Raw genomic sequence first — 24632 nt, 5'->3', positions numbered from 1 at the left:
AAAAAAAAAAAAAAAATTCAGGCCTTTAAAAAAAAAAAAAAGGGCCGCCCATGGCGCACTCGGGAGGGGGCGGCGCTGGGAGCGCAGCAGCGCTCCCGCCGCGGGTTCGGATCCTATATGACAAAGAAAAAAAAAGAAAATTCAGATCTTCGGTCACAAAAGTCACATTTCAAGTTCCAGAGGCTAACGTGCTGGACAGCACAGAAACAGAACATTTCCACGGAAAGTCCTACTACACAGCGCTGTCATAGAAAAACAGCAAAATGGCCTTTTTTTCACTAAATTACCGTCGTAGGACGAAAAGAGCCCTGAGAGTAACTTCCATTAGACTTCTGAAAGCTCGCGGAAAGCACCCAACCTTTACAAATATGGATAAGAGGAGAGTAACTTCCATTAGACTTCTGAAAGCTCGCGGAAAGCACCCAACCTTTACAAATATGGCGCCGCCGCTGCAAATGCTCCTAGGACCGTCTGGGACGGCCGCACCACAAAAATATGGCCGCCGCCTCATCGGCTTTGAAGCCTGCAAGAACACTTCCACGCGGTCGCAAAACCCACGTGAAGCTACGCCCCGCAGAAACATGTCGGCTTCCCCACGAATCTCGCGATAACACCTAAGATATCAAGGCGGGCCCCGCCTTCCCAGCTTGAAAAAAACTCGCCCGGCGTGATGAACACCTAGTACTACTGCGAGACAGTGGCCGCCTCCTCCCGCTTCTCAGTCCGTCACCATCGTAGCCGCGCAGATGCAGCCTCTGAGTCGCGAGATTGGTTAGAACCTCCTGTCAATCAGCTTGCGTCAGAGGCACCGCCAAATGCCGTGCTAGCCGCCCCCTTACGCCACTTCCTCTCTAGCCCTTGCTCAGTCGATAAGGAAACTCGAACGCCGCTTCCGCTTTCTTTTTTTTCCAGGCACCGGGGAAGATGGCGGACATTCAGGTATGGTCTCGGGGCTGGCGCCGGGGCTGTGGGGTCCTTCCCGGGCTTCGGGGAGGGCAGGGCCCTGCGACCCAGTCTGGGGGTTAATTCCGATTACCCCAGCTTTCTTAGGGGTTAACTGGGGCGAAGGGCTCGTGCGTTAATCTAGATTAGCCCTTCCTATTCCCTGGGCTCTGTACGTTCATGAAGACTCAAGCGTGTTAGACGTTATCCTCTTAAAACCCGTGGTGGGTTTTTTTTCGCCCCCATACCGGTCAGCCGTCAAGAAAAAGAGTGATTTCTTTATGTCGTTCCTCAGGCCTTAAAGGTTAATCCTGTGGGAACTGATTCTTAGGGGCAAATCCATGGAGCCCATCATTTGGGTACTTAATTTTGAGCCTCATGTATTAGATTAGGAGTGACCTTGTGTCTTGGAGAATAATTCTTGCTGAAAGGTGTACAGGGTGTTGGAGGGATGGTGCCTGTGGTTTAAGGGATGAATTCTGCAGGGGGTGGGAGGTGTTCTAGGGCATTCAAACGGAAATAACCACAGGTTTAGAGATGAGTTTTTCAATAATAGGTAAATTTGGGGTGGTTGTCCTAGAGGGTAGTTCTGGGGCGCTGGGCCTTGGAAGCCGGAGTTTTGGGAGTAAATTCTCTAGAGCATGGTATCTGGGGGGGTCTGGGAAGGTCCCCAGGCCAGGTTGTTGCCTGCTCCAAGTTTACCAACTCACCAGCTTCCTCCTCATCCCTGTAGACTGAGCGAGCTTACCAAAAGCAGCCAACTATCTTTCAAAACAAGAAGAGGGTCCTGCTGGGAGAAACTGGCAAGGAGAAACTCCCACGATACTACAAGAACATCGGTCTGGGCTTCAAGACTCCCAAAGAGGTGCGGGGACCCTCAGAAGAAAGAAGGGGACTCCTGTGTCCCTAGGCATGTGCCAAAGCCGAATTGTCCTGCCCACATCTCAGTGACTGTCCCGGGGCTGCTGGGAATTGCAGTTTCTTTCTCTCAGGCCGCGCGCCTGTTCTTTTCAGGAACTGTCTATCCCAAGGCTCCTTTCTCCTCTTTACTCCTTTAGGCTATCGAGGGCACCTACATTGATAAGAAATGCCCTTTCACTGGTAATGTCTCTATTAGAGGACGGATCCTGTCTGGTGAGTGAGGAATTCTGGGGGCTGAAGCACAGATCTCTGTGTTCTGGATGAGGGAGGGGGTTGGGAGCACAAATTCTGGGTCCAGGGGACACTGGCACATGATGTCTGTTTTCATGATGGTCTTCAGATGCCTGCTACGGGCACTGCTGAGAAAGCTGTTTGGCAAAGCTGATGCTGGAAGCAGGGCTTCTTGGGGTCCGCATTCAGCAGTTTCTGGTTCCCAGCATGCCCTGGGTAACCTTAGGCTCCCTTTCCCATGGGGCCTGACCCTTGATGATCTCTCCCCTCTCCCAAGGCGTGGTGACAAAGATGAAGATGCAGAGGACCATTGTCATCCGCCGGGACTATCTCCACTACATCCGCAAGTACAATCGCTTTGAGAAGCGCCACAAGAACATGTCCGTGCACTTATCCCCCTGCTTCAGGTGAGCACAGTGGTCCCTCAGGTAGCCTGGGTCACCCTCCCAGACCTCACTTTCTAGGCTTGGGCCAAGTTGAAGGCATCTTAGGGAACAGCTGGCTGGGGTGGTGTTTCTTTTTCTTTTTTCTTTTTTTTTTAAAAAAAAAAGGATTATCGGTAAGGGGATCTTAACCCTTGACTTGGTGACTTGGCGTTGTCAGCACCATGCTCTCCCAAGTGAGCCAGGGCCGGCCCTGGGGTGGCATTTCTAACAAGCTCCAGAATCTCAGGGTTTGTGTTTTTTTTGTTTTTCCCCCAATACCCTGACCCTGGTGAATTACATCAAAACATTCCAATATTGATCCCAGCACTAGTCAGCCTTAAAAAAAAAAGAAAGATGTTCTAATAGGCAGAAGTCTTGGGACCCAAGGTTAGAATATTGTACCAGATGGAAAACTTAGAAACATTGGAATTAAATGCTTGTTTGTTGAAAACGTTCTGTGTTGAGCTTATCATGTGCCAGGCTTGGTGTTAGACATTGAGAGTTCGGGGGTGAGCAAGGGGCAATGTCCTGCCCCCACAGAGTGCATCTACTGTCAGCGACAGCACCAGACAGTTGGACAGTAGACAAATGGAAAGATGAGTAGGTGGGGCAGCAGCAGATAGATAAGGGTGGGCCTTATGGAGGTGGGGACTTGGAAACAAGGTGGGGAGTCAAGTCGTGTGGGCAGAGAGAAAGGATGGTCTGCACCGATTCTGAGTGATACGGCATCTGGCATGGGTGTTAACAGGATCCCCTCCCTACTGTTATCCATCTTTGGGAGCCTCCAGTTCCTTGTAAAATGCAGAATGTTTGCCCCAGAGGTCCCTGAAAGGGTTGGAGCATGCTCTGTGTGTATAGCATTGAACTCAGACTTTGCCCATAGTTTGTGCTCAATAATTAACAACTAGAGGCAGGTTAAATTAGCAACTGGAGGGCCGGCCCGGGGGCGCACTGGACAGTGCGCAGCTTGGGAGCGCGGCGGCGCTCCCGCCGAGGGTTCGGATCCCATGTGGAGACCAATTCCCGCTCACTGGCTGAGCACGGTGCGAGTGCAACACCGAGGGTTGCGATCCCGTTACCGGTCAGTAAAAAAGACAAAAAGGAAAAAGAAAAGAAAAAAATTAGCAACTGGAGCTTGGTTGGGGTTTAGAGCTAAAGCAGAGAGCCTTCAACCTGGCATTGCGGGTGGGAGGGTTCCCTAGGCATCTGCTAGGGCAGCCTAGACTCTCTGGAGAACACAGCCCCCACCTGCCTCCACAGGGACGTCCAGATCGGCGACATTGTCACAGTGGGTGAATGCCGGCCTCTGAGCAAGACGGTTCGCTTCAACGTGCTCAAGGTCACCAAGGCAGCAGGCACCAAGAAGCAATTCCAGAAGTTCTGAGACTAGACACCTGCCCACTCCCCAAAATGAAATAAAAGTTATTTTCCCACTCATAGGCCAGACTTGGGATTTTATCAGCCTTAACCAGAGGGAGGGATTGTCCCTGGGAATTGAGCAGGATTGACATGGAAGATGAGGTTCTTTTTCTCCCTTTGGGGGAGTAAGGATGGGAATGGGGCCCCGTTCCTGCCTCCTGCCCTCTCATCTCTGGGTGAGGACAGTGCAACCTGAATTATTAAGGTGCTGCCTGTCTCTGTGGGTCTCCTTTTTTGGTCCTTGTCATCTCTCTATGTCTGAATAAGTAAGGCCACTTACCTGGCACTACACTGCCTCTCTCCCCGCACCCTCCCAAATCTCTGGGGAGGAAATGAGTGAGGGCGGAGGCTCCTGGGTCTTCTAGGCCCTTTCAGGCCTCCTTGCCTTGTAGGTGAGGAAGAAGCAGGCACCCGCTTTGTGGGCCTTAGCTGGAGGGTTGGGTGGGCTTGAAGCATTCTCTGGTCTGGCTCTGAACTGTGGGGGCTTGACTTCAATCTGGGCCTTATCCACCCTGACAGCTAAGGAGTGAAGCCAGGAAGAGAAGCAGGGGCCCTGCGATCCCTACCACCCTGCTCCTAGGTGGGCACCTTGCCCATTTGCAGGTGAGGAAACACCTGGGAGAGGGCAAATCCTCCACCTGGGGTCCCAGTGAATAGCTGAGTTCCAGGCCTCAGATTCCAGAAACTTCCTTTGTACCAGCTGCCTCAAGATCAAAATTTAAAAAAGAAATTGATCTTGAGGGCAGGTGGTCCAGTGAGGCTAGGCTGGAGCCAGCCTGGAACCCAGCTCTGCGGCACTGGGGCTCAGGCTTCTCAGAAGATGGGTACGGAGCTCCTGGAGGTGAGACAGATCCACAGAGGCCAGAGAGGTGGGGGGCCTTGAGTGGGAGAGGAATGGGGGCAGGGTCAGGACCATACTGGGGGTCAGGCAAATGTCCGAAAAGAAACTTCTGGCTGGGCCAGATATAGCGATCCTGAGTTGAGGTGGTGGGTGGACTGTGGGAGATGGGGACAGGTTCCCCAGTCGGTGTCAGAAGGGAGGCCTGTGATACATAGAAACTAGAAGAGGGGACCCTCAAGTGTCAACTGCAGAGATAGGGAGAGTCTCGGCACAGAGAGGGCTCAGCTGGGTACTGAGGAATGACAGACCATGGGGAGACGTTGAGTTGGAGATGACAGGTAGGGGGTCAGCGAGCAGGAGGGCAACAGGTGCAGACTCAGGAAAATTTAGGAAGAGAAAGGACAGGGAGAGGGAGGGAAGGACTTGTGGGACCCGAAGGGGAAAGACCTGCATCCAAGCCACAGCCGGGCAGAAACGGAAGCATGGAGATAGGAGGGAGATGCTGGGGTTGCCCCGCCACTCTCACCCTCAGGACCTGCTGCTGCTGGGGTCCCCGGGTCCCTGCCCCCCATGCCTGTACCAGGGTCTGAGGCACAGCACTGGTACAAGGGTTGGGAGACAGGGCCCTGAGGAGAGGAGCTGCTGCTGCTGCTGCTGCTTCCAGGGGTGCCGCGTCCCGGTGCGCCCAGCTTCTGCCTTTTACCCAAGCCTAGCCAGGGCGGGGGTTCCTGCCAGAGGAAGTGGGGCCGCATCAAAGAGAGCAGGAAGGGGCAGGGACAGGTCAGAAGGGGCCACCGCCCCGGGTTGGTTTCAGAGCCTGCACGCCTGTCCCACCCTGTGCTGGGGGGGATAGAGACCCAGTCAGAGGGACAGAGAGGGGCATAGTGACCCAGAGAGAGGAGGAGGGTACACACAGAGATCTGAGGCCTCACAGAGATGGCGGCCCCCCTCAGGCCGCAGGTGTTTCCGTTCGGGGTGGGGCCACTGTGTTTACAACAACAACCACCCTGTTTCCTCCCCACCGATTGTTGGGGCGTCTCCTTGGCACCCCATCACGTCAGGCTACCTAGTCTGTGTGCCTGGCGTGTGTTGGGGAGAGACCTCTGCTGCGCCTGGTGGGCTGAAAAGACCAGGGAGAAAGACCCCCCAGGACCCCAGGACAGTTCTTTCACCTGAAGAGTGGGGATAACGACCATTCACCATTGGCCCTTCATAGAGCTGTATGACAAAGAAATACAATGCCTAGCTCCAAGTCACAGCTTTAGCATTTCCCCTCTGCCCTGCTCTCCCCCACTTAAGCCCCGTGCCCCTAGTGCCCACCAGACCCGCTGTCTCCTCTGAGCCTCTGCACTGGCTGTTCCCTCACCCTGCGACACTCTAACCCCAGGTTTTCAGCAGGCTCTCTCCCTCACTGTCTTTGTCTTTTTTTGTTTTTTATCTTCATCTTTAATCTTTGCCAATCTATTTCCACTAGACAAAACCTCCAACCCTCCAGTTCACCCTTCCCTGCTTTTTGACCTAGGTAGACAGGTAAAACCTACTTCTCGTCTATTTTTTTTTTGTCTTTTTTCGTGTCCGGCAACAGATCACAACCCTCAGTGTCGCGCCCGTACCGGACCGGGACCGGCAACGGGATCGCAACCCTCGGTGTCGCGCCTGCACCTCGCTCAGCCAGTGAGCGGGAACAGGTCTGTATGTGGGATCCGAACCCTCGGCAGGAGCGCCACCGCGCTCCCAAGCGGCGCACTGTAGCAGTGTGCCACTGGGCCGGCCCCTTCTCGTCTATTTATTGTACAAATATTGTGTGACATTACATATTTACTTGTTTACACGTTGATTATCTTGTCTCCGCCACTGGAATGTGAGCTCCAAGAGGGCGGGGATCTCTGCATCCCCAGAGCCTGAAACAAGTTGTAGAGAGATACTCCACATATGTTTTGTTGAGTGAATGAATTCATTTAACGCTAAATTCCCACGTTCTCCTTGGGTGGACTTGCCCCTCGGCTTCAGGTGCTGAATAACCAGAAGCAGTAATCATGAGCAGGAACCCCCAAATGTAAGCATGAAGTCTGCAGTCTCTAAAAAATAAAGAGAAGGAAAAAAGAAACAAACAAAAATTTTTTTTTTTTATTTAAAAGATGACTGGTAAGGGGATCTTAACCCTTGACTTGGTGTTGTCAGCACCACGCTCAGCCAGTGAGCAACCGGCCATCCCTATATGGGATCCGAACCCCTGGCCTTGGTGTTATCAGCACCACACTCTCCCGAGTGAGCCACGGGCTGGCCCCAAACAAAATTTTTTTAAAGAAAGAAAAAAAAAGACTGCAGGCTCTGTTCCAAATTCTGGCCCTGTGGCTCTCTAGCTGTGTGACCTTGAATAAGTGACCCACCCCCAAACCACAGAGCCTCAGTTTCCTAATCTGTGAAATGGGTTCTTGCCTCCTTACCCTACTGGGAGGATGCAATATGTTCATGTGTGGTAATGGGGTAGAACCAGTTCTGATAAGTGATACTTCTTAGGAAAGCAATTATGCTGGGACCCGGAGCCTAGTGTTAGAGAAAGGCTCCATGGTATCATGTTATAGCAGGCCCTGGGTCCTTTTGGGCAGGCCTGAGGACAAGGGTCTTTGGCAGGTAGCCCCAGAGGTATCATATGGTTGTGAAATCCTGGGCCTATTATAGCAAGCCCTGGTAGTTTGTCATGGGATGTTAAGTCTATTTTAATATGTTTCTGGAATGTTCTGTTGCATGCCTATTATAGGAAGTCCCAGTGGCGTTGCCATTTTGCAGAGAAATTAGCTCTGGGCACAGTTTCATAAACCCAGGGTTCTGGGTTTATAGTGATAGCAGGCATGCTTACTACATGGAAACAGAGCAGTTCTTAGTTGTATCGTACTGTATCGTGGCCCTGTGCCTATCATAACAAGCCACAGGAGTGTGATATAGCCAGGTCGGTAGTCATTGTGGCAGCCCCCTGAGGGCTATTATTATTACAGGACTCAGTAATGATGGATTATAGCAAGATCTCGCGGGCTTGTAACAGGCCCCATCAATATGATATGGTTGCAAGGCCCAGGTTATATTACAGCCAGCCCATGGCTACACAGACAGTCCCTGACTTAGGATTTTTCAACCTTACAATGGCTTTATTAGGACATAACCCCATCATAAGTTGAGGAGCATCTGGACTTATGATGGTTCGACTTAGGAGTTTTCAATTTTACAATTGGTTTATCAAGGTATTATATATCAGTACGTAAACCCATTGTAAGTCAAGGAGCATCTGTATATATATTTATATAATATAAAATATTATATTGTTTGAGTAGCAGGCACCTGAGTTCATTTAACTGGTCCTGATGTTTGTGAGGAGTCCAGGGAAATCAAATCGGGGTCGGTTTTGTTTTTTTTAAACTTTTTTGGCAGCTGGCCAGTGCAGGGACCTAAACCCTTGACCTTGTTGTTAAAACACTGCACTCTACCCAACTGAGCTAACCAGCCAGCCCAGCACTGGTTTTTAGTGTGTCCCCCTGCCATGTCTTATCATTGCCCCAAGTCCAGCGTGGGAAAGCCCTGGGGGTCTTACATTGTAGTAGGAACTGGCTCTATTACACATTATGATAGACACCTATGAATTGTTTTGGGATTGGGTATAGATTCTGCTAGAACATTCTAGCAGGACACCAGGAACATTCTAGAGGAATTTTAGGGGCATATCAAACAAGCCCAGAGTCACTCATTGTTGCTTTCATTCGTTCTACAAATATTTATTGTGCTGGCCCCTGGGGGAGGGGGCAAGAGTAAGCAAAATGAATCCAGGGCCTGGTTTCTGAGTCTAGGGTCTAGCGGGACCCCTGAGGACCTTAACAGCAGCCTGGAGGTGGAGGGAGGCATTAGGGGGAACAGGTGCTACTACTGATGCCCTACTATGTGCCCTGTGGAGAGCCTTTGACTCACTGAAGCTGGTCTAAGGAGAGAGGCACAATTATCATCCCCATTTTACAGATAAAGAAACCAAGGATTTGGAGAGGTGGATCTGGAAGTGTCAGGATTTGGTTTTGAACTCAAGTGTGATTGCCTTCTGGGGTCAGTAGGGAGCACTGCTGTGCAGGTGCAGAGGGGAGGGCGGATGTTCAGAGGGTTCAGGTAGCACAACTCAGAGCTGCCTGGGGCCATTTATAACAGACGCCCAGGGCCAGCTCCGGTGCAGTCAGTGGAGTGGATCAGAAGAAACATGCACTTGGTGTAATACTCTGCCTGAGCCGTCTTGAACTTGGAACAAGGGGCTCCATGTATTCATTTTGCACTGGGCCCGGAAGATTGAGTGGCTGGTCTTGCCTCAGGCTTTATACTACATTATAGTGGGTCCCCAAGGACATTATAGCAGGATCCTGGAGAGCCCAAGTGAAAGTCTAAGGGTGTTGTAATAGTGCCCTGGGGACATGATAGCAGGACCCCAGGGGATCTAAAGGGTATAGTCAGGGATCATTAGAGCAGGACCCTGAGAATATGATGGGAGCCAGCTGGGGGATTGTATAAGTGGTCCCTGGAGACATCACAGGACCCCAGGTCATCTAGAAGAGATTCCCAGTGGGCATTAAGGGGGCTTGGGACATTTTTCTTTTATAGAAGGAAGGAGGGACATTATAGGCAATGTTAGGGCAGACCCCAAGAGATCTCATGGCTAAACCCTGAGGCCATTATAACAGGAAGGACAGGAGATCAAAATGAGGACATTACCGCAGGTGCAGGGGAGGCATCCCGGATGACCATGGTGAGCAGAGTAATGGCCCCCAAAGACATCCACACACTAATTTCCCAAAACCTGTGAATTCCTTACCTCACATGATAAAAGGGACTTTGCAGATCTGATTAAGTTAAGGATCTCGAGACAAAAATAATCTTGGATTATCCACGTGGGCACAAAATATAATCACATGGGTCCTTATAAGAGGGAGGCAGGAAGGTCAGAGTCAGAAAGAGAAGATGTAAGGACAGATGCCGAGGTCAGAGAGGAGAGAAGATGCCACACATTGGCTTTGAAGATGGAGGAAGGGGCCACGAGCTGAGGAATGCAGGTGGCCTCTAGAAGCTGGAAAAGGCGAGGAAACAGATTCTCCCCTAGAGTCCAGAAAGAACACAGCCTGGTGGACAGCTTTAAACTTCTGACTTCCAGAACTGTAAGAGAATAAAATTTGTGTTATTTTAAGTCACAAAGTTTGTGGTAATTGGTTACAGCAGCAATAGGAAGTTAATACAATGCTTCAGGGCCCTTGTGGGATCCCAACACCTGTGAGTAAAAGCCCAGGGGTATTTTCACAGAGCCCTGTAGAATATTTTGATGGTTCTAGGGGACACAGTATAGCAGACCCTTAGTATTTCTTTTTTTTTTTTTTCCTTTTTGTCTTTTTTTCGTGATCGGCAATGGATCGCAACCCTCAGTGTCGCTCCGGAGTGGGTTTGGGGAGCCCCTCCCAGATTTATAATGGAAACCAAAGGAATTAGAACATGCTCCTTAGGCCGGCCCCGGTGGCGCACTCGGGCAGTGAGTGGAGCAGGGTGCTGGGCATGGCTGTGGGATCTGAGACCGTGCTAACCGGCCAAGAAGTGTCATAGCCTATAGGGACATCGTATTAAGGCTCAAGAGAGCATTTAGGTGAATTCTGGGGTGACTGAAAGTGAGACATAAGTTATCTGACATACCAGAGGTTTGGGGACATTTTAGGAGGACCTCAGAGTATGTAAACAGAGCAACTGGGATATTAAAGCAAGGCCATTTGTGTATCATAGGTGGGTCCAAGGAGTGCCACAGGAGTCCTGGCAATGCTATAGCAGGGCCCTCGGGACACTAGAGCTGAGGCAGGTTTCTACAGCAGGACCCCACGGGGATGGCATTTGAGCTTCAAGGAAAAGTATAGCAAGGTCCTGAGGGCGCTGTAATGGGACATTGATCAGGGTCCAAGGAACATTACAGTAGAGTCTTGGAGGGGGGTTAAAGGGGGACCCCAGGGGTTGTTGGACAGTGTCTCAGAGACATTACATCAGAATCCCAAGGAAACAGAGGGGACAACTAAAGTCACGGCAGGTTCTCCAGGCATTTTAGGGAGGAGCTAAGGATGCTACAATAGGATTCATGGGACACAAAAGCGAGATGCTTTCACACCATTACAGGTGGCCCCTTAAGGTGGGTCTCAGTGCCCATTCTAGTGGGACGCAGGGAGAGTAACAAAAATGAACAAAATGGGCTGGCCAGTTAGCTCAGTTAGTTAGAGCATGGTGTTAACAGCAAGGTCAAGGGTTCAGATCACCCTACTGGATAAGCCACCAAAAAAAAAAACCACCACGAAAGTTCCTCACTAAATAGAACATAAATAAAAAGAAAAAAACCCATAGATTTACCATATGCAGTGGCTAGTTTTATGTGTCAATTTGGCTGGACCACAGTGCTCAGATATTTGGTCAAACATTATTCTAGATGTTTCTGGATAAGATCTACATTTATTTATTTGTTTTTTGTTTGCTGGCGGGAACAGGGATCTGAACCCCTTACCTTGATGTTATCAGCACCACGCTCTAACCAAGTGAGCTATCTGGCCATCCCAAGATTCACATTAAAATTGGGGGACAGCATTTAGAGGCACTCAGAATGGTGCAGTGACTGACAGACCGTCGTAAGCTTTCCTACAACGCAGCCTCTAACAAAACTAGACTGTCCCGAACCTCTGGTAATCGAATCGTTTACCTTTATGTCAAGAAGGTTGGGGAAGCACCAAAATCTCTGCATGTGGCGCGAGTCCAGGCAGGCTTTGAGGGGGTTTGTGCTGTGAGACCTAAAGTTCTTTTTTTTTTTTTTTACAGAACCTTTTTTTTTTCAATGGTTTTTAATAGATTTGCCTCTTTTGGACATATGACCTGAATAGGATCATATAATACGTGGTCTTTTTTGACTAGTGGAATCTTTTGAATCCAGTCTCTATATACCAAATTCCTATGCATACTTTTTTTTTTTTTTCAAAAGATGACCGGTAAGGGGATCTTAACCCTTGGCTTGGTGTTGTCAGCACCAAGCTCAACCAGTGAGCCAACCGGCCATCCCTATATAGGGTCCGAACCCGTGGCCTTGGTGTTATCAGCACCGCACTCTCCCGAGTGAGCCACGGGCCGGCCCCCCATGCATACTTTAAGTCCCCTTCTCAATACCCCCGCAGCCTTTCTTGCACCTTTCAACCTATAGAAATATTTTTTGCTTATTAATTCACTCGGCATCGCCTGCATGGCCCATCTGCTGATGCCGCACTGTTTGTTCTCTAACTCTTCCTGTGGAACCCTCACTTCTGGTTTCTTGGAGGTAGCATCTTGGTGGCATACTTCTTGGGCTCCCCCCGCTCAACTGTGCCCGGCATAGTTTTCTGCTTGAAATGGGTAATCAGTTTATATATATTGAAAGAATAAATGGCTCATGGGGATGTTCCCAGACTTTTAGGAAAAAAGGATTTAGGAGAAAGTGCATGAAAGAAAGCAAAATGAAGAACAGGAACAAAGGTAAAGTGTGGAATGTCCTAAAGTTCTTATGAAGTTGTCTAAAATGAAAACCATGTCAGCGGGGCCTGTGGTGGCTCCATGTGTGCTAAATGTGTCCGTGACAGGATCAAACGCACTCTCCTTATTGAGCAGCAGAAAATCGTGGTGAAAGTGTTGAAGGCACAAGCACAGAATCAAGAAAAAAAAAAAAAGCGAAGTTTTTTTGAGTAATCAAAATCAAAAGGCTAAAAAATAAATACAATCAGTACCGCAGGGTGCTCTCCTTTATGTGGGCAGGCCTGATCAGCTCAGCTGCGGGCCTGGACAGAGCAAAAGCCCCTCCTGTCCGCCGCCCCCAGCAGACTTTGCACGGCTAAGTCTCCACAATCCTATAAGCCGATTCCTTAAGATAAATCTCTACGTACGTCTGTACACACCCTATTGCTTCTGCTTCTCTAGAGAACCCTAACATATGACCCAGCAGTTCCACTCCTGGATATATACTCCAAAGAATGTAAAACAGCTGTTTTAAAAAAAAGTACACAAATATTCATAATAGTATTATTCGTAATAGCCAAAAAAGTGGAAACAACCCAAATATCCATCCACTGATGAACAGACTTAGCCATTAAAGGAATAAAGTACTGATACGTGCTGCAGCAGGGATGAACCTTAGAAACATGCTGAGTGGAAGCCAACAGACAAAGAAGCCATAATATTATTGCACGATTCCATTTATATGAAAAGTCCGGAATAGGCAAGTCTATAGAGACAGAAAGCAGATTGCTGGCTGCCTGGGGCTGGGGGGTACGGGGACAGCTTAATGGGTACGGAGATTCTGTTTTAGGTGATGAAAAAGTTCTGGAACTAAATAGTGGTGACAGTTGCATAATGCTGTGAATGCACTCAATGGCACTCACGGTGAATCTTATGTCTTGTGTATTTTACCACAATAAAACCAATGAATGGAGGCATTCTAGCAGGAGTGTGGGCTGGGAGAGAGGGACTGGGGGGGGCCTCTAAGCAAACTAGCAGTCTACGAGGACTGTGGTCCTTGAAGTCATAGCAGAAGGACACTAACGAACAACTGCAGGAGCATTGCAAGGACGCTTGCGGGAGGGGTTCCAGAGAGGAAATATGGAGGCATCTGGAGAGGCTGCTTTATAGCAGGAGCTACTGAAGGCCATAGGGTGTGTCCTAAGGTAAAGAAGCTCCAGAGATCTCTAAATTCTGGACTCTGAGAGTGTTGGCTTTCATTCCCAGCTTTGTCATGAATTTGCTGGGTGGCTGACACCCTCAAAATAAAAAATAGAGAGCAACAGAGAAAGAGACAGAAAAAAAAAAAAAAGAAAAAGACAAGTTTTAAGAGAGAGACAAAGGCAACAGAGGCCGGGCCTAGGGCCTGGGGTGTGCCCTGCAGCTGGGGGGCGGGGTCGCATGTTCTTGGAGTCAGGGGAGCAGTCTCCGGACAGGATGTGAGAGAGGAACTGGGGTCTCCAGTCACGGGAGCCAGCCAGGGCTGCAGGCGGGAAGGGAACGTGGCTGTGAGCAGATCGGGGGCCCACACTGAGGGAGGAGGGGCTGGGGGCCCGGACTCCTGGGTCCGAGGGAGGAGGGGGCTGGGGGTCTGGACTCCTGGGTCCGAGGGAGGAGGGGGGCTGGAGGCCGGGACTCCTGGGTCCGAGGGAGGAGGGGGGCTGGAGGCCAGGACTCCTGGGTCCGAGGGAGGAGGGGGGCTGGGGGCCCGGCCTCCTGGGTCCGAGGGAGGAGGGAGCTGGGAGTCCAGACTCCTGAGTCTGAGAGGCGAGGGCGCTGGGGGCCTGGATTCCTAGGTCGGAGGGAAGAGGGGGCCGAGGAATCGTGAGTCTGGAGGAACAGGAAGCTGGGAATCCCAGTTTCTTCTTTGAGGTAAAAGGAAGCTGTAGTCCCAGATTAAAAGTTCCTTTGTCCTCTCCTCCCCCGCAGTATGGGGGCACCCAGTACAGCCTTGTGGTGTTCAACACGGTAGACTGCGCTCCCGAGTCCTACGTACAATGCCACGCTCCCACCAGCAGCGCCTATGAGTTTGTCACCTGGCTCGATGGCATTAAGTGAGCTTTTCCCCCCACTTGGAGTGGGTTGGGGGACCCTGTGCGGACCGTGAATGGGTTTGAGCTGCAGGAACCATTTCCTCACATTGGATGGCTGAAAGGACTGTGAGGGTGATTTTGTTTTTGTCCATAAGTCGTTTCTCTAGTGGGTTCTGTGTGCTTAGCAATATTGCCTTCCAGGTCCGCGGGAGGCGGAGGAGGCGGGCCGAGCTCCAAGAAAGGGATCTCAGCCTATCCAGTTTCTGTAATTATTAACCAACACGGATCAAATTACGGGTGAAAGTTCGCCGAGGAGCCGGGCATTGTTGTCATCCTTGATCGAGCCCCCGAACCCAAACCAGCGGGCGTCCTGGTCTCGGCAGTGCCCACGGGTGCCCCACGAGGCAGGGGCGGGGCGGGGGTCCGGAGGAGTCACGTGCCCCCTCCCGCCCCAGGTCGCCCTCTCAGCATGGGGATCCCCTGGCCACAGCCCTGGGCGCTCCGTCTCCTGCTCTGCCTCCTGCCTGGGACACTGGGCGCAGGTGAGGGGCCGCCCCGGGCCTGGGCCGTGGTCGCGCGCGGGCGGCGGAGAGGAGGGAGGTCCTGAGGCCTGGAAAGAGCAAAGGAGCCCGGCACTTCCCCCAGGCACTTCACTGTGTTTGTCACTTTCCTCGGTCTTGGTCTCTGTCTGGGAACCACCTGTCGCCTTCTCTCTGGGTCTCTGTCCCCCTCCCTGTGGATCTGTTTTTCTCTCTCTCTAGATCTCTGTCTCTCCCTCTCTCTCTGGTCTCAGTCCTCTCCCTCCCACCCCTCCCTGCCTCTGTCCCCCTCCTTCCGGATCTCTGTTCCTCTCTCTCTAGGCCTCTGTTTCCCTCTCTGGGTCTCTCTCCCTCTCCCAGTGGATTTCTGTTCCCCTCTCTTAGGAGCTCTGCCTCTGTCTCTCTGGGTCTGTCTCTCTTTCTCTCTCTGGGTCTCTGTCCCCCTCCCTCTGAGTTTGTCCCTCTCCCCCTTGGGTTGTCTTCTCTCTCAGGGTGTCCAGGTCCGGCCTAGGTCCCCTCCCCACCACCATATGCTTTCCTCACCTCTGCCTCTCTCTGCAGAGAACCATCTCTCCCTCCTGTACCATGTCACCGCAGTGTCCTCCCCTGCCCAGGGTACTCCTGCCTTCTGGGTATCTGGCTGGCTGGGCCCACAGCAGTACCTGAGCTACAGTAACCTGCGGGCCGAGGCTGAGCCCTATGGGGCTTGGGTCTGGGAAAACCAGGTGTCCTGGTATTGGGAGAAAGAGACCACAGACCTGAGGAACAAGGAGAAGCTCTTTCTGGAAGCTTTGAGAGTCCTGGAGGGATCAGGTGAGACTTGGACTCCTGGGTCTGAGGGAGGACGGGACTTGCTCCTGGGTTCTGCTTACCTGTGTGAGGGCTCCCCAGGTCCCTACACCTTGCAGGGTCTGCTGGGCTGTGAATTGGGCCCTAACAACGCCTCAGTGCCCACGGCCAAGTTTGCCCTGAATGGCGAGGAGTTCATGCAGTTCAACACCACGGCGGGCACCTGGGAGGGGGACTGGCCCGAGGCACAAGCCATCAGTAGCCAATGGATGAAGGAGGCCGAGGTGGTCAGCAAGGAGAGGACCTTCCTGCTCAACTCCTGCCCCCAGCGGCTACTGGGGCACCTGGAAAGGGGCCGTGGAAACCTGGAGTGGAAGGGTGAGCGGCCTTCCCAGTCTCGGGCTTGTTCCTCCCTCCCCATCCCCACGGCCTGGCCCTCCTCAGTTCCCTTCCCTGGACTCTCACCCCAGCCTCCTTCCTGTCTTTAGTCTCCCCACTGCAGCCAGTAAGCCCCACATTCCCAGAGGACCTCTCTACATCCAGAGCAGTACGGCCGTCCCCTGCTCATGTCCCTCCCATGCTCCCCAGCACCCCCAGGACAAAGTCCCAACTGCCTTGCCTTAATGTCCTTATCAGACACATCCAGCTGCACTTGTCTCTACCTGCCCATCAGAGTCTGCACTCCAGTTCCCCTGCCTGCAGTGCCCTCCTGCCTCCCTCTGCGTATTCCAACCCTCCTTGTTCTGTAAGGCCCAGGTTGGATATCAGCTCCGAGAAGCCTTCCCTCAACTCTGTAGGTAGAGCCTGCTGTTTTTCCCCAGAAGCCCCTATACCCCCATTCAGTCAACAAATATTGGCTGAGTGCATTCTCAGTGCCAAGCACTGTAGAGGGCCCTGGGAAGGAAGGGAAGGGGGCACCACGTTCACTGTCCCGTGGCTCCTAGGCTTCTGGAAAAGGTCATTTGGGGAGTTGCACGGATATTCATTCCCAGGGCCATCAAGGACAAGGTGGGACTCAACCAGGTAGTTTTTCTACTATATTTTCCTTTCTTTTTTAATTATAGAAAATTTCAAGCCACACATAAGTAAAGAGAATAGTACAACGAGCCCCCCATGTGTCCCCATCGCTGAGTCTCAATAATTGCCAATCCGTGATCGTTCTTATTTCACCTACCTCCTCCCCCATTTCTCCACCCCACTGCAGATTAAGTTTTGGTAAGTCTCAGACATCAGGGTATTTTGTTTATAAATACTTCTGTATGTAACTGTACTAAGTAAGGTGTCTTTTTTTTTTTTTTTCCTTTTTTTGTCTTTTTTACTGACCGGTAACGGGATCGCAACCCTCGGTGTTGCGCCCGCACCGCGCTCAGCCAGTGAGCGGGAACTGGTCTCCACATGGGATCCGAACCCTCGGCGGGAGCGCCGCCGCACTCCCAAGCGGCGCACTCTCCAGTGCGCCACCAGGCCGGCCCAGTAAGGTGTCTTTTAAAAAAAATGAATAAATCCTCTTACTGGCCAGCCGGAAATAAAAAGTTGATCACAAAATCATTATCACGCCTGCAAGTAATTAACTATAATTTGTTAATGTAATCAGGTATCCAGTTCCTATTCATATCTCCCTAATTGTAAATGCTTTTTAAGTTTGAATCAAGATTCACCCGAGGTCCAGATATTTCAATGGGTTGATTTTCCCTTTGGTATCTTTTTCTTATTGTTGAGTTTTGAGTTCTTTGCATATTTTGGATACCAGTCTTTTATTAGATAGATTTTTTTTGCAAATATTTCCTCCAGTCTGTGGCTTGTCTTTTCATTCTCTTTTTGTTGTAGTTATTGTTTTGTTTGTTTTGGCAGCAGGCCTGTATGGGGATCTAACCCATGACCTTGGTGTTCTAAGGCTGCGCTCTAATGTGTTTTCATTCTCTTAACAATGTCTTTCACAGAGCTGAAGTTTTTCTTTTTCTTTTTTTTTTTTTTAAAAGATGACCGGTAAGGGGATCTTAACCCTTGACTTGGTGTTATCAGCACCGCACTCTTCCAAGTGAGCCACGGGCCGGCCCAGAAGTTTTTCATTTTAATGAAGACTAACATATCCATTTTTTCTTTCATGGGTCATGTTTTCGGTGTTGTATCTCAAAAGTTTTCACCAAACCCAAGATCACCTTCTCCTATGTCATCTCTAGGAGTTTTTTTGTTGTTGTTGCTAAGAGTTTTATAGTTTTGCATTTCACATTCCAAGTTAATTTAAGTTTTGTGATCTTGAGTGTCTTTTAATCTATAGGTTTCCCTATTTCTCTCTCTCTCTTTTTTCCTCGTAGTTTTGCTTTGAAGAATGTCAGTTGTTTGTCCTGTTGAGTTTTGCAAGGCTGGATTTTGCTGTTTGCATCCTTGTGATGTTGCTGAACATGGTCTTCTTTCTGTTCTCCTGTAAAGTGGTGGTTCAGTCTAAAAGCTTGATGTGATTCTGGTTCGATTTTTGTGGCAAGAAAACTTCCTGGGTGGTTGTGCATATGTCCACGTGCAATTCCAGAGGCCAGAAGTCTGAGATCAAGGTGTTGGCAGGGTGGGTTTCTTTTGCAGTCTCTCTCCTTGGTTTGTGGATGGCTGTCTTCTTCCTTGGTCCTTACATGATCTTCCCTCTGTGTGTGTCTGTGTCCTGACCTCCTCTTCTCATAAAGACACCAATCATAATGGATTAGTATATCCATCATCTCAAACATTCGTCATTTCCTTGTGTTTGTAACATTCGAAATCCTCTCTACTAGCTATTTGAAATTATAAGTTATTGTGGACTGTAGAAACTATTTTTTTTTTTCCTTAAAGATGACCAGTAAGGGGATCTTAACCCTAGACTTGGTGTTGTCAGCACCACACTCAGCCAGTGAGCAAACTGGCCATCCCTATACAGGACCCAACCCCATGGCCTTGGTATTATCAGCACTACACTCTCCCGCGTGAGCCACAGGGACGGCCCTTCAAGTAACTTTAAAACACAGTAAATTGAGGGCCGGCCCATGGCTCACTCGGGAGAGTGCGGTGCTGATAACACCAAGGCCCCAGGTTGGATCCTTTATAGGGATGGCTGGTTAACTCGCTGGTTGAGCGTGGTGCTGACAACACCAAGCCAAGGGTTGAGATCCCCTTACCGGTCATCTTTTTAAATAAATAAATAAAGTTATTTGATTTAGGGGGCTGGCCTGTTGGCTCAGTTGGTTAGAACATGCCTTGTAACACCAGGGCCAAGGGTTCAGATCTCTGTACCGGCCTCAGAATCCAGAGGGGTCTTTGTTCACTCGTAGCTGACCCTGCCCCTCCCCTGCATACAGTCCCCTCTGGATACATACTCCATGTGCTTTTCTTTTTTTTAATGGAAGAATTAATCAGAAACAAAGAAAAATTGTTTCTCTCCCATCACTTTGTGGCTTGAAACCCTCCAATAGCTTCCTACTAGTCTTATGATAAAATCCACACTCTATTCCATGGCCTCCATGGTCCCGCTGCTTCCCACCACTGTGACTTCACAATGCCCCAGCTAGAGTGGTCTTCTCCCTTTCCTCCCACAGGTCAAGGCCTTTCCTTCCTCAAGGCCTTTGCATTTGCTCTTCCCTCTGCTTGGGGTTCCCTTTCTTGGGGTCTTGTCATGACTGTGTCCTTCCCATCCTAATTTAGCTTTAATCTTGCACGTCAGCTCTTCAGCAGAGCCGTTCCTGACCATCCTGGCTAAAATATGTCCTCACCCCACCCCGTTATTGTCCTTCATGTCACTGTTTGTTCATTTATCCATTATTGCTCTTTTAATTGTTTTTCTTTTTTTATTGAGATATAACTTACCAAAAAAAAAAAGGGGGCCAGCCCGGTGGCGCACTGCTACAGTGCGCTGCTTGTGAGCGCGGTGGCGCTCCCGCCGAGGGTTCGGATCCCACGTGCAGACCGGTTCCCGCTCACTGGCTGAGCGAGATGTGGGAGCAACACCAAGGGTTGTGATCTGGTTGCTGGTCCTGGTCCGGTGCGGGCGCGACACTGAGGGTTGCGATCCGTTGCCGGACACGACAAAAAAGGAAAAAAAAAAAAAACGAGATATAACTTACCTACTTGATCAGTTTTTACCCAAACCCATGTTACCTGCCTGCCCCAGATGAAGATATAAAACATTCCGGGCCGGCCCGGTGGCGCACTGCTACAGTGCGCTGCTTGGGAGCGTGGTGGCGCTCCCGCCAAGGGTTCGGATCCCACATACAGACCGGTTCCCGCTCACTGGCTGAGCGAGGTGCGGGTGCGACGCTGAGGGTTGCGATCCCGTTGCCGGTCCCGGTCCGGTACGGGCGTGACACTGAGGGTGGCGATCCATTGCTGGACACGAAAAAAGACAAAAAAAAAAAGATATAAAACATTCCTAGTGCCCCAGAAGACTCCTGTGTGTCCCCTCCCATTCAGCACCCCCCAAGGTTAACAACTATCCTGATTTCTATCGCCATTGCTATTTTGGGGGGTTTTTTGAAGTTTTTTTGGTTCCAAAATTTTGCATTTCTACCTGTTTTTGAACTTCATATACATGTGAGCATGTGCTCTTTTGCGTCTGGCTTCTTTCACTTGCCGTTGTGTCTGTGAGACTCATCTGTGTTGTCATGTTGGCAGTTCATTTGTTTTTATTCCATTGCATGGGTGATATCACAATTAATCAGTTAATCAATGGACCTGTAGTTTCCAATTTGGGGTGATTATGAATGCTATGAACATTCTTGTACATGTCTTTTAATGGATTCGTATTTTTATTTATGAATGGAATTGCTGGGTCGTAGGGTAGGCATACAATTAGTTTCAGTAGATAGTGCCAGACGTTTTCTTAAAGTGATCAAACGAGTGTACGCTCTCACTAGCAGCGTGTGAGAATTCCAGTTGCTGTACCACAGAGTCTGGTATTGTCTGTCTTGAATTTGAACCATTCTGGTGCGTATGTAGTGGTATCTCAGTGTGGTTTCATTTTTCATTATCTGATGACTAGTGATGTTGAGCACCTTGTCACGTGATTGGCTTCGTGAATGTACCTTTTTTTTTTTCTTAGCAGCTGGCCAGTACAGGGATCTGAACCTGTGACCCTGTGGCCTCGGTGTGATAGCACTGTGCTCTAACCAGCTGAGCTCACTGGCCAGCCCTGGAGCTCTATACCTACTGTACAACAATGCCCCATTTCCTTTCCCCTTAATCCCTGGCAGCCACCATTCCGTGCTCTGCTTCCAAGAGTTTGACTATTATACTGACTATTTATTGAGTATTTGGGGTCTGGCTGGTGAAAGTGGAAACATGCAGCGTTTGTCCTTCTGTGACTGGCTCACTTCACTTAGTGTCATGCCCTCGAGTGTTTGTTCATCTTGTAACATGAAACAGGATTTCCTTCTTTTTTAAGACTGAAGTGTATTCCATTGTATTTGTGACAACATTTTCTTTATCTGTTAATCTGTCAGTGGACATTTAGGTTGTTTCCACCTCTCGGCTCTTGTGAGTGATGCTGTGAACATGGGGATGCAGATCTCTCTTTAAGATCCTGATGTCAACTGTTCTCGATAATGCCCAGAAGTGGAATGGCTGCATCATATGATAGTGCTATTTTTATTTTTTTGAGGAACCTCCATGCTGTTTTCCATAGTGGCTGCACCATTTTACACTGTCACCAACATAAGGGTTTCAGTTTTCCACATTCTGACCAACACTTACTATTTTCTGTTTTGGTTTTTTCTGTTTGTCTGTTTGTTTTTGATGACAGCCATGCTAACAGGCGTGAGGTGGTCTCTCACTGTGCTTTTGACTGGCTCTTGCCTAATGACTGGTAATGCTGAGCATCTTTTCATGTCCCTGGAGGTCATTTGTATGCCTTTTTTGCCGAAAATGTCTATTCAAGTCCTTTTGCTTGTTTTTATTTATTTAATTTTTGTTGTTGTTTTCATTTTTATTTTTTTTTAAAGCCAGTCGAATCTAGCAGCGGGGGACTGTATTGTTGTTATCTGTAATCTTGAGTTTTAACCCCATTTGAGAATATGATGAAAGCTAAGATACTTATCCTAGAAAATAACCATACAAAAATTTTCACATAATGTTAAGGCCTCTCAAATCCCCTAAAACTCATCTAGAGTTAATCTGGATTAAGAATCTCTAAAATGTGGGGTTGGGGAGTGGATTTGTTGCCATTAAATTTATTTTTATTTTTATTTTTTTGCAGTTGATTGGTTCTGGCCATTAAAACTTAGATTAAATCAGAAACCACTGCTCAGAATTTAATTCTTTTTAATATTGCGGGGGAGGGGGGGTTGGTTAAACAGAACCAAAGGCCACAGAGATTTTCTGTGCTCACATTTAGTCTATATTGTAAATGTCTTGGAGGCAAAAAAGAACGTGGGTGCGAGCACCACACAGAGGACAATACATATTTGCTGAAAAACAATAGTAAACATGAAGCAGGATGCAGAACTGCTGATGACCAGCAGCCTGGCCCTTTCCAGTTGACCTGACTATGCAGCAAATTTTGCCAACTCACCAGAGAGGCAACTGTTGGAGCGAAAAGTTGCTTGGCTTCCCACTTAGTAAGAAAGTGCTAAGTTAGTTTTCTGCTGAGCACCTGCCACCGAGATCAGAGATTGCAGAGAGCCACCCTCAGTGGAGGAAGTCAGCAGCAATGCCCAGCCCGGGGCAGGGCCACTCCAATCCCCTTTGCCCATTTTTAATTGGATTCTTTATTTTTTTATTACTGAGTGTTCTTTATATTTTTAGGATATTAACCTCTTCTCAGATATATGGTTCACAACTATTTTCTCCTGTGCCATAGGTTGCCTTTTCACTCAGTTAAACTTGGCTATCTTTGCTTTGTTGCCTGTGTTTTTGGTGTCATATCCAGGAAATCATTGCCAAGACCAATGATTTTTTTTGTCTTTTTCCGTATCCGGCAACGGATCGCAACCCTCAGTGTCGCCCCCGTACCGGACCGGGACCAGCAACGGGATCGCAACCCTCGGTGTTGCGCCCGCACCTCGCTCAGCCAGTGAGCGGGAACCGGTCTGTATGTGGGATCCGAACCCTCGTCGGGAGCGCCGCCGCACTCCCAAGCGGCGCACTGTAGCAGTGCGCCACCGGGCTGGCCCAACCAAGACCAATGATATGAAGCCTTTCCCCTCTGCTAGGAGTTTTGTAGTTTCGGGTCTTCCTTATTTAAGTTCTTAATATATTCTAGCTATGAGTCCTTTGTCAGTTTTTTTTTTTTAACAGTCTTTTATTCTATAGATTTTTTGCGTTTTCTTTTTTCTTTAACAATCATTTATTTATTTATTTATTTATTTTTATTTTTTAATTTTTAAAATTTTTTTATTTTATATTGTCGATATACAGCGTGGTTGATTATTGTGGCCCATTACGGAAACCTCCCTCCCTCCTTCCTCTCCCCCCTCCCTCCCAACACTGTCCTTTCTGTTTGCTTGTCGTATCAACTTCAAGGAACTGTAGTTGTTATGTCTTCTTCCCCGCCCCCCACGGTTTTTTGTGTGTGTGTTCGTGAATTTATTTATTTATTTTTAGCTCCCACCAATAAGTGAGAACATGTGGTATTTCTCTTTCTGTGCCTGACTTGTTTCACTTAATATTATTCTCTCAAGGTCCATCCATGTTGTTGCAAATGGCAGTATTTCATTCGTTTTTATAGCTGAGTAGTATTCCATTGTGTACGTATACCACATTTTCCGCATCCACTCATCTGATGATGGACATTTGGGCTGGTTCCAACTCTTGGCTATTGTAAAGAGTGCTGCAATGAACATTGGGAAACAAGTAAACCTTCGACTTGATGATTTCCATTCCTTTGGATATATTCCCAGCAGTGGGATAGCTGGGTCATATCGCAGATCTATCTGCAACTGTTTGAGGAACCTCCAAACCATTTTCCATAGGGGTTGCACCATTATGCATTCCCACCAACAATGTAAGAGAGTTCCTTTTTCTCCGCAGCCACGCCAGCACTTATCTTTCAGTGTCTTTTGGATTTTGGCCATCCTAACTGGGGTGAGATGGTATCTCAGTGTGGTTTTGATTTGCATTTCCCGGATGCTGAGTGATGTTGAGCATTTTTTCATATGACTGTTGGCCATTTGCATATCTTCTTTAGAGAAATGCTTACTTAGCTCTTTTGCCCATTTTTTAATTGGGTTGCTTGTTTTTTTCTTGTAAAGATGTTTGAGTTCTTTATATATTATGGATATTAGTCCTTTGTAAGATGTATATTTTGCAAATATTTTCTCCCACTCTGTTGGCTGTCTTTTAGCTCTGTTAATTGTTTCTTTTGCTGTGCAGAAACTTTTCAGTTTGATATAGTCCCATTTGTTTATTTTTCCTTTGGTTGCCCATGCTTTTGGGGTCATATTCATGAAGTCTGTGCCCAGCCCTATTTGCTGAAGGGTTTCTCCTATATTTTCTTTAATAAGTTTTATTGTTTCAGGGTGTATATTTAAATCCTTAATCCATTTTGAGTTGATTTTAGTAAATGGTGAGAGATGTGGGTCTAGTTTCAATCTCCTGCAAATGGATAACCAGTTATCCCAGCACCCTTTGCTGAAGAGGGAGTCCCGACCCCAGTGAATAGACTTAATGCCTTTGTCGAAGATCAAATGGCAGTAAGTGCGTGGGTTGATTTCAGGGTGCTCTATTCTATTCCATTGATCAGAGTCTCTGTTATTATACCAATACCATGCTGTTTTGGTTATTATAGCTTTGTAGTATAGTTTAAAGTCAGGTAGAGTAATACCTCCAGCTTTATTTTTTTTGCTCAGCGTTGCTTTGGCTATTCGTGGTCTTTTGTTATTCCAGATAAATAACTGTATAGTTCTTTCCATTTCTGTGAGAAATGTCATAGGAATTTTGATGGGGATTGCATTAAATTTGTATATCACTTTGGGTAGTATGG

General features: G+C 48.7%; 2 protein-coding genes across 3 annotated transcripts in view; both read left to right on the top strand.

Moving 5' to 3' along the window:
* The first annotated feature begins 833 nt into the window (after positions 1-833).
* Positions 834-3958, top strand: RPS11 (ribosomal protein S11). Its single transcript, XM_008575405.1, has 5 exons — positions 834-939; positions 1676-1807; positions 2001-2076; positions 2372-2501; positions 3780-3958. Exons 1-5 carry the CDS (start codon positions 925-927, stop codon positions 3901-3903), a joined length of 477 nt encoding a protein of 158 aa, XP_008573627.1. The 5' UTR covers positions 834-924; the 3' UTR covers positions 3904-3958.
* Positions 3959-13764: 9806 nt separating this feature from the next.
* Positions 13765-24632, top strand: part of FCGRT (Fc fragment of IgG, receptor, transporter, alpha) — a 17842-nt gene continuing 6974 nt past the window's right edge. Inside the window, exons 1-4 of one of the 2 annotated variants that reach the window (XM_008575404.1) lie at positions 13765-13844; positions 14825-14911; positions 15470-15721; positions 15800-16075. In XM_008575404.1, coding sequence (XP_008573626.1) covers positions 14839-14911; positions 15470-15721; positions 15800-16075 — 601 coding nt within the window. In that variant the 5' untranslated portion in view covers positions 13765-13844; positions 14825-14838. Of the gene's footprint in view, positions 13845-14824; positions 14912-15469; positions 16076-24632 lie in introns of both variants that reach the window. The other variant, XM_008575403.1, reaches the window with a different exon arrangement.

This window comes from Galeopterus variegatus, unplaced genomic scaffold (assembly GCF_000696425.1).
Source record: "Galeopterus variegatus unplaced genomic scaffold, G_variegatus-3.0.2 Scaffold1180, whole genome shotgun sequence".
Lineage (NCBI taxonomy): Eukaryota > Metazoa > Chordata > Mammalia > Dermoptera > Cynocephalidae > Galeopterus > Galeopterus variegatus.
Note: the sequence above shows the minus strand (reverse complement) of the source record. Positions and strands in the feature narration are given on the sequence as shown.